This window comes from Plasmodium gallinaceum (genome assembly GCF_900005855.1).
Source record: "Plasmodium gallinaceum strain 8A genome assembly, contig: PGAL8A_v1_98, whole genome shotgun sequence".
NCBI classification, from domain to species: Eukaryota; Apicomplexa; class Aconoidasida; order Haemosporida; family Plasmodiidae; genus Plasmodium; species Plasmodium gallinaceum.
In genome coordinates, this window is record NW_021628265.1 from 463,799 (window position 1) to 473,798 (window position 10,000).

Genomic DNA, 10,000 nt, shown 5'->3' on the forward strand with positions numbered 1-10,000 from the left:
AAAAAAAAAAAAAAAAAAAAAAAAAAAAGAAAAAAGAATAAATAAATAATAGAATTAAATATTAAAATTTGATGTAATAGAAATTAATAATAAGATTTTTAAAGGAAAATAAATATATAATATAAAATTATATTTGTATTAAAATATATATAATTAGTGAAATTAAAATTATGATTGCATTTTAACTTCATACTATCCCTAATATTTGTTAATAGAAACTAGTAAATCAGCAAAATTGACATTCCTTATAATACATTTTTCTTTATGTGCATAAGCCTTAAATTACCAAATTGAAAGTATGTACACAGTATTTTCTTTTTTTTTTTTTTTTTGTGAAATAATAACTTGTGTATATTTTTATTTTTTTTTAACGTTCAATTTTATATTTAACTTCAAAGTATAATATTTATATGATAACATATAATGATAAACAAAAATACTAATAATATTTCTGTCAAGAAATTATTAATAAAAAATTGAAAAAAGTTTTAAAAAATAATTTTTTTTTTCCACATATAAAATTAATGTTTTTATCATGTTATATATACTAAAGAAATAAAATAATTTTTTTTTAAATAAATTTTTAATTTTTTTTTTTTTTTTTCAAAACAAAATACCTTGATAGTATATTTAAGAAAAAAAAAATTGTGTAAAATTTTCAAGGTTACATATAATTTATTTTTTTTCTATTCAACTTTTTATTTAATTTAATTACAAGTATGAATACATATAAAGATTTTAATAATGCAATAGATCAAAAAAAATTATTGGATGAATGTATATTTGTTGTTAAAGAACAAAGTTTTTATATGAAACAATCATTGGTAAGTAATAAAAAAAAAAAAAAAAAAAAATGAAAGAAAAAAAAGAAAAAATAAAAAGAGTAATCATATGAGAATACAAAAAAAATTCCAACAACATGAGTCCTTTTAATAATATTTTTTTTAATTAATAACTATTAATAAGCTTTAAAAATTTTAAAAAAAATATTTCTGAAATTAGACATTTTCATTTTTTTTTTTTTTTTTTTTTTTTTTTTTTGTATATATAGGAAAATGGATCATTAAGAGATACATTAAAATATGCATCAAATATGTTGTGTGAATTGAGAACATCTCTGTTATCCCCTAAGTATTATTATGAATTGTATATGATAATATTTAATGAATTACAGCATTTAGATAATTTCATAAGTGATAAAAAGAAACATAAAAAAAAATTTATTGATATATATGAAAGTGTTCAACATGCAGGCAATATTATTCCACGTTTATATTTATTAATAATTGTTGGTAGAAATTATATAAAGAATAAAGATATTAAAGCAAAATACATATTAAAAGACATGACTGAATTGTGTAAAGGAATTCAACATCCACTAAGAGGTTTATTTTTGAGATATTTTTTAATACAAATGTGCAAAGATAGAATACCAGATACTGGTAGTGAATATGAAGAAGCTGGGGGTGGTAATATTGATGATGCTTTTGAGTTTTTATTAACAAATTTTTATGAAAGCTTAAAATTATGGAGTCGTATGAATGATAAAACATTAAGGATACCAAACTTGCCAGATGAAAATGTAGTTAATAATAGAATAAAAGTTTTAAAAGACAAAATGGATGTTAAAATGTTGGTTGGATCTATTTTAGTAAGAATGTCACAATTAGAAGGTATGACAACACAATACTATATCGAAAAGTGTTTACCAAAACTGTTGTTGTATTTATCTAATATAAATGATTCTTTAATACAACAATATATTTTTGAATCAATTGTACAAGTTTTCAGTGATGAATGTCACATATATAGCTTAGAAACATTATTAAATGCTGTTTTAAAAATAAATAGTTCTTTAGATTTTAAAAGTATCCTTATAACATTATTAAAAAGATTAAGATCTTTTATTGAATCAAATAAATACGAATTTCCAAAAAATGTTGATATTTTTAACTTATTTTATGATCATCTAATTTTATATGTAAATAAAACTTTGGATATTTACGCAAAAACTAAGTATAATTCAAGTTATGAAAATGCAAAAAAATGCAAATTAAACAATGGAAATATAGAAAATTTGAAAAATTCTGATAATGATGATGTTTCGCAAAATAACAATAATTTTAATGATATAAATAGTAATATTAATAATTTAAGTAGTAATTTAAATAATACCATAAATAATAACAATAATGAAATAAAATATAATGTAAATGATAATGCTAGTATTATAAATAGTGAAGAATGTGTACAGAATGTAGTAAAAATGCTACAAGTTATTTATGAATTTATATTTTTATGTATTCGCATATATAACGATATAAGCATTAGTAAATTATTTGTATTACCATATACAGTTGTTTCAAATGTATGTTTAGATAATGATTTGATATGCGAACAAGTAATTAGTATTATTGTTCTTCCTTTTAATTATTTAGGTTTGAATGCTTTAAATAGTAAAGATATGCAAAAATTATTAAGTAGTGTTAATGAAAAACATAAAAAAAAGTTAAGTCTAGATATAATAGATGCTATAATAGAATGCAAAAATAAATCTATAGTTTATGAAGACGTAGAAGAAGTTCTAAAATATATTTCTTCTATATTTCATGATGAAGAAAATAAGGATGATGTGTTTAATTTAGAAAATAATTCAGCATATACATCTGAGAAATTATGTAAATTTTTTCATATTATAACTAATACTAATGATATTGAACAAAAATATAATATATGTATGTTATTTTATAAATATATTGCAAATAGTGGTTATCTTATACATTTATTGCCAACAATTATATTTAGCATGTTGAATTTAGTTACATCAATAACAAATTTAGTAACTAATCAATCAGAAAAGAAAGAAGATACATATGATGATTTAATTGAAGATAAAAATGACAGAATTTCTAATAATTTAATAACAGATTATCAAAATGATATTTTAGATGAAAAAAGAGTAAATGAATATAACATTTATGTTAAAAATATTTTTAAATTTATTCATACTAATCTTCTATCAGTATCTAGTAAAATTCCTATTTTAGCTTTCAAATTATTTTTATATAGTGCTGTTGTAGTGAATAATTATAATAGTTTTTTACAAGCGTATCATTATATATCTTTTGATAATTTAGAAGCAATATGTTATGAATTTATTACACAACCTTTAATAATTTACGAAGAAGATATAAATATATCATCACAACAATTCGATTGCATTACATGGGCGATTGGAATTTTGTGTTCATATATTACATTACTTGAAAATGAAAATTATGATAATATTGCTTTAAAACTAACACAACATGCAAATAAATTATTAAAAAAAAAAGATCAATGTATTGGAGTTTTACAATGCTCTCATTTATATTGGGAAAATAAAAAATATCGAAATAGTAGTAAAGTTTTTGACTGCTTACAAAAAAGTATAAAAAATGCTGATATAGCTATACAATCAAATAGTGATAATATATATCTATTTGTATATATGTTACAAAAATATGTATATTATTATGAAGCAGAAAATATTGAAATCACAGAGGACAATTTGCATTATTTAATAGGTATATGTGAAGATTATTACAAACAATCAAATAGTGATAATATTTTTAAACAAGAATATAAGCAAATTGTTAAGTATATATATGAAAAAAAAAAGAATTCAAATTTATTTCTTAAAATAAATGTAGACACATCTATTTTACTATGAAACTAAATAAATAATTTATATATAAATATATACACTTAAAAATATATTACGTAAAAAGGTTATTTATAATAAGTATAGATAAATTAAATAGCTATGAAATTATTAGGTAATAAATGTCCATAATATATATGATATTTATTTAAACAATCTATTAAATTTATATATATTTCCGAATTAAATAACTAAATTTTGAAAATATTAAATCAAGCAATTTAGAAGGGAGATTTTAAAAGTTTTTTTTTTTTTTTTTTTTTTTTTTTTTTTTTTTTTGTTATGTTTAAAATATATGATTTTTGTTTAAAAACTAAAAATATTAACTCTTATAAATTTCTTTTTTTTATTTCTTTTTTTTTACTATTTTGTATTAATTTCATTATCATTGTTTATAATTTGGATTTATTTACATTTATTTTTTCCATATAAATTTTGATAACTTTTGAACAATTAATATTTGGAGACTACAATTCTTTTAAAAACTAAATTTTGAAATTATCAAAAATATTATTTTACTTTTTAGATCTTTTCTGTTGCTTATTTCTACTCCTAATATCTTTCTTTATATTGTCCAATTTATTAATATCTACAAAATATTTTTTTTTACTTTCATCATCCAACTCTCTACATACTTTAATACCCATGCTATTACATGTTCCTTAATAAAAAAAAAAAAAAAAAAGAAAAGAAAAATAAATAAAATTGTGACGAAAATGAAATTCCGTTATATATGCTTCATATTTTTTTTTAATAATACCAATAATATATTTGCATATGCTTTTTAGAGATAAATTTATCAATGGAGGATCCATACGTTTACATTTAGCAATATGAAAAACCTATTTATTTAAATATTAATAAAATAAATTATTATATTTAAAATTTGCGTGAAAAAAAGTTAGAAGAAATAAAAGAAGAAAAAAAAAAAAAAAAATGAAAATAATTTTAAGATATTTTTTTAAATATGGAATAAAATTTTTATTAAATAAATTAATAAATAATTCAAATAGTAAAATTATCAAATATATATATGTTACTTCAGCTAAGGTAATTGAACCAACAATGTGATGTTTTGGAGTTGAACTAAACATTGGTACTCTAGCACATCTTCTTATAAACCAAACAACACTAGGTGTTCTTAAGTAAAATCTATATGTTCTGCAAATATTTAAAAAAAAAAAAAAATTCTAAAATAATCAAGTACAATTTTATTTATTTTTAAGACAAATAAATTATATAGTTTTCTTAAAAAAAAAAAAAAAAAAAAGAAATTATATCAATAAAATTTTTATTTTATACTAATACATTAAATATTATAAAGTTAGAAATTATTTAATAGTTATAAAACCTATCATTTAAAGGCTCCAGAGTAACTTGAATTGGAACATTTTTTGATATATTTTTTGTTCTCTCATTGAATTCTTTAAAAAACGTCATCATATTTATACCTATGATTTTTCATATTATAAATATTGATATATATATCAAAATTAAATAAACTTTTTTTCATATTAATATATACTTAGAGTAAATTTATTAATTACATATTTGCTAATATATTTTTATATTTATATGCTTAAACCTAATGGGCCAAGAGTTTGACCAATACTTGGACTTGGTTTTGCAGAACCAGCTAAAACAATTAAGTTAAATCTTCCTATTCTAGACATTTTTCCTAAATTAAAAAAAAAAAATAAAATAAATAAATAAAAAATAATATATATATATATATATATATATATAATGTTCTTTGAATATATAATATAATTTAATCTACATTATATCACAGTTTTTAATATATAAATATTTTTTATTGTATTTTTAAGATTTTACCAATTAAATCTTTTTTATTTAATATTATTTTTCAGCATTTCTATATTATATCCATATAAAGCTTTTATTTCTTCCAAGTTATTAAAACTCTCTTTTTCTTTAATTTTTAAACATATAAAATCATCTGTATGCATAATTTCTCATTTATAATTTAAAATAACATTATAATTAATATATACAAATCTTTTATAAATAGGTTTTTATTCTTTTTTATTCCTTTTTAATAATACTTATGTAAAATTTTTATTCTCTATTATTTTGAAAAATATATTTTTTTTTTTTTTTGTAATTTTTTTTTTTTTTTTTTTTTCTTAGATATTTATAAATATCTATTATTTAAACCTCATATTTATTTATTTATTTTTTTTTTTTTAAACTTATGCATTTCATTTATACACCTATTTTAAAATAAAAAATATAATTTATGAACCATTTTTTTTTTAATTATGAAATTTCTATAAAAATTGTAAAATAGTTAATCGTTTCCATAATTTGTGTGTAAAAGATGGTAGAGAATAGAAAAAAAATATATTTTAATAATACTAAATACATTTTTGTAAGTATTTTAAAATTAAAGTGTGTTAATTTTCATTCTCTTTTTTTTTTTTTTTTTTTTTGTTTCTTTTTTTCTTATTATCTATATTTATAAAATTAACTTAAGTTTCATAAATTTTATAATTTTTGAATGGTTGCATTAATATAAGTACATACATGTCTGTGTTTATATTTTTCACTATTAAAATTTATAAATATTTTAATTTTTTTATTTTTTTATTTTTTTTTTTTTTTTAATTTTCCATTTAGCAGTTATTTATCTTTTAGCTATTATTTTTTTTTATTTTTTTGAAAATATACAATTATGTGTATTTACATAAAGTAAAAATTAAATTATTAGTTACATCATTCCTTAAAATTTTAATATATATAACCATAAAGTATACATGCACAGATAGATGGATAATCAAACGATTATAATTGACAATGGATCAGGTAAATATTATTAACAATAACCAAATTGAAAAGATATATTCTTATAATTAAAACAGAAAAAAAAAAAAAAAAAAAAAAGTGAAATATATATAAATTTTTATAGAAAATTTTAATTATTTTTTTTTTTTTTTTAGGTTATATAAAAGCTGGATTAAATGCATATGAGGAACCTTCTATAATATTTCCGACATTAATTGGAAATCTTCGACATAATGAAAATCCTGAGACTTTTGTTGGAGATGATGCAATTTATCATGAATCAGAATTGTCAATTTATCGTCCAATTGATCATGGGCATATAAGTGATTGGGATATGGCACAAAAAATTTGGGATTATACATTAAATTGCATTGATAAAAATAAAAATGCGAAAGACATTTTATTAACAGAACCTCCTTTATGCTCAACTTCTCATAGAACAAAAATGGGAGAAATGTTTTTTGAATATTTTGATTTTTTAAATTTGAACATTTCAGTGTCAGGTTTAATGTCTATATATGCTGCTGGGTTAACAACTGGTTTAGTTCTAGATGTTGGGGAAGGAGTAACACAGTGTTTACCAATATTTGATGGTTACATTGAAAAAAATTCAGTTATACGTTCAGACTTTGGTGGAGAAGAATTAAGTATGTTTTTACAAAAATTAATATGTGATATTGGATATAGTATGACAACAAGAAAAAATTTTGAATATGTTAAATCAATCAAAGAAAACTTATGCTTTTGTTCATTAAATCCATCACAAGATCAACTAAGAGATGACTTATCAGTTACCTACACTTTACCAGATGGGGATGTTCTAAGAGATGGTTATGACACCATAGAAATATCTCATGAACGTTTTTATGTTCCTGAGGCTTTATTTAATCCTCAATTATGTCATAGAGATAGTTTAAGTATTGTTGATATTATATGGAAATCAATTTTATTATGTCCAATTGAAAATAGAAAAAGCTTATCTAGTTGTATTGTCCTTTCAGGTGGATCTACTTTATTTCCTAATTTAGTAGAAAGGATTGAAACTGAAGTAAAAAATAATGCCCCAGCAAATGCAAGATCTGCTGTAAAAGTAACTTGAAAAAATTAAGTGATAAAGTAGTTTTTACATATTTATACTATTTATATTATTATATATATATATATATGTATATGTATATGTTTGGTTTATGTATAATAAAAATAAAAAAAATATATTCTGAAAATATTTATATTATTATATATATATAATATGTATTATATTATTATTTTTTTATAAAAAAAAAAAAAAGGTTTATGCACATGAAAAAAGAGCTGTCATGGCTTGGTGTGGTTCAAGAATATTTTCACAACCAGAATTAAGACAAGCTCAACAAGGCTTATGGATTTCAAAAGATGAATATGATGAAATAGGAGAAAACATTTTTTTAATAAAAGTAGGAAATAAAAAAAAAAAAAAAAAACATGAAACAATTTTATACATTACCATATATTATTCATGTGACATATATATATATATATATATATACTAAATATTATTTATATGTCTAATACATTTTTATTATGTCATTATAATCTTTATACATTTTTAAATAGCACATATATTTACGTGAACACCTTTCATATATCATAATTTCTTTATTTATATCTAATATATTTTTTATATTATTTTTAAAATAAATTTATATATTTGCCAATATTTTTTGTACGATTTTTTAATATATATATATCTCCAATTTCTTTAGTTAATTATCTTTCACTTTTTTTTTTTTATTCCTTTTAAATTTTTTTTTTTTTTTTTTTTTTTTGCCTAAAGAATGTTTATATATCTTTCATATAACATATTCACTTATTTTTTTTTTTTTTTTATTTATAGGCAACTTTAAAACTAACCTAATCCAAAATTTTGTTTTATGTTATTAAGATTATATTCCTTTATTTTTTAGTATAATTTTTATCCTTTTTTTCAATTTTTCCTTGCTATAAAAAAATTTAGGATGTATTATTTATTAGCACATATTTAAACAAATAAAATTCAAATTTCCTAATTTTTTTTTTTTTTTTTTTTTATTAATATATAACTTGTTCTTTTATAATATTTTCTATTTTTAAATTGTAGACTCCTCTCTGAGCCTTTGTTGATACTAAATGGTGCAAATTCTTTGCAACTTTATGTATTTTCATATCTTTTAATTTGTTTTCATATATCTGTTTAAAAATACATATATTTTCTTGTTTTTTGTTTATATAAAGTTTTTTCACGTTCATAAAATATGGACGAATAGTGTTGAATGCATTAAAAATATATAAAGGATGAACACTAATGATGATAAAAATGTGTTAATCATACTAATTGCTTCTTTCTTTTTTCCTCTAGTTCTAAAAGCATTTTACTTTTTTTCTCATTAACCTATAAGCATTAAGTAATTATAAAAATTATGTTTATTTCATACTTTTATAATTATTGGTTTTTTTTTTTTTTTAATCATATGAATTTTTTACATAGTTGTCAATTTCAATAATTTGTCTTTTTCTCTTAAAAAAATCGTGAATATATTTTCTCGAATAAAAACCACGGAAACTATACATATCCATATACAAAAATTACACCGTTATAAATAATAACCAATTTAGGAAAAACATACATGTTTTTTTTTTTTTATTTTTTTATTATTTTATGTATTTTACGTTTTTTGTATTTTGATAGCATTATCTGACATATACATGATCATTTGTTGTTCTAATTTTTGTTTCTTGAGATTTTTTAACAAATATTTGCAACTACATAGCTGTATTTTATGTTTAATGTATTTTATAAAATATCTAATATAGAAGAAAAAAAATTTATTCGTTATATATATAAAAAAAAAAAAAAATACACTTTCTTTAAAAATCATTTTATTCAAAAAAAATATTATACTTATAAATTAAATAAGCTCTTCTTTCCTTATAACCTCTGTAATATTTCTGTATTACTATTGCTGCTAATTTTTCCCTTTTTTCATTTTCTTTTTTTTCTCTATTAAATATTAATATATTTCATTAATTTTAAAAAGAAAAATGTGATATAATTTTGTTATTATAACCTTAAAAGTGCTTTATATTCATAAAATATATTCATATATTTTGATAATTTTATAAACATCATTGTTTTATTTTCTAAAACTCTTAAATATACATTAAAAAATGAATACCTTAAAAAACAGAAAAAAAAAATTAAAAAACTATTTCAAGTTTTCCTTAAAAAGTAAAAATAAATATATATGGATCAAATGCTGTTAAATAAAAATTAAAAATATATGGGGAAAATTGCAAAAAAAGTAAAAGTGAAAAAAATATATTTTTCTTGATATATTTTAATTAAAATTAATAAAATTATAACTTATGGAACAAGCATATATATAAATGCACTTGTCTAAAAATTATGTGACAAACATTTTTTATTAAGAAAATAAAAATATAAATATATCAAAACATAAATTAAATTTACAAAAA

The 10,000-nt window shown here is 18.6% G+C and overlaps 4 protein-coding genes across 4 annotated transcripts; 2 read left to right on the forward strand and 2 right to left on the reverse strand.

Moving 5' to 3' along the window:
- Positions 1 to 719: 719 nt before the first annotated feature.
- On the forward strand, positions 720 to 3,712 carry PGAL8A_00337500 (vacuolar protein sorting-associated protein 35, putative; the record flags this gene model as incomplete). The annotated part of the gene is made up of 2 exons (XM_028672406.1): positions 720 to 824; positions 1,052 to 3,712. 2 exons carry the CDS (start codon positions 720 to 722, stop codon positions 3,710 to 3,712), a joined length of 2,766 nt encoding a protein of 921 aa, XP_028528962.1.
- A 506-nt stretch (positions 3,713 to 4,218) lies between these two features.
- On the reverse strand, positions 4,219 to 5,376 carry PGAL8A_00337600 (mitochondrial ribosomal protein L11 precursor, putative; the record flags this gene model as incomplete). Its single annotated transcript, XM_028672407.1, has 5 exons — positions 4,219 to 4,364; positions 4,464 to 4,545; positions 4,744 to 4,864; positions 5,055 to 5,154; positions 5,289 to 5,376. 5 exons carry the CDS (start codon positions 5,374 to 5,376, stop codon positions 4,219 to 4,221), a joined length of 537 nt encoding a protein of 178 aa, XP_028528963.1.
- A 1,116-nt stretch (positions 5,377 to 6,492) lies between these two features.
- Positions 6,493 to 8,402, forward strand: ALP1 (actin-like protein, putative; the record flags this gene model as incomplete). The annotated part of the gene is made up of 4 exons (XM_028672408.1): positions 6,493 to 6,529; positions 6,664 to 7,598; positions 7,798 to 7,941; positions 8,382 to 8,402. The coding sequence occupies 4 exons, from the start codon at positions 6,493 to 6,495 to the stop codon at positions 8,400 to 8,402; spliced, it is 1,137 nt and encodes a 378-aa protein (XP_028528964.1).
- Positions 8,403 to 8,440: 38 nt separating this feature from the next.
- PGAL8A_00337800 (conserved Plasmodium protein, unknown function) lies at positions 8,441 to 9,653 on the reverse strand (the record flags this gene model as incomplete). Its single annotated transcript, XM_028672409.1, has 7 exons — positions 8,441 to 8,485; positions 8,588 to 8,713; positions 8,856 to 8,915; positions 9,008 to 9,086; positions 9,194 to 9,328; positions 9,426 to 9,524; positions 9,592 to 9,653. The coding sequence occupies 7 exons, from the start codon at positions 9,651 to 9,653 to the stop codon at positions 8,441 to 8,443; spliced, it is 606 nt and encodes a 201-aa protein (XP_028528965.1).
- Positions 9,654 to 10,000: the final 347 nt, after the last annotated feature.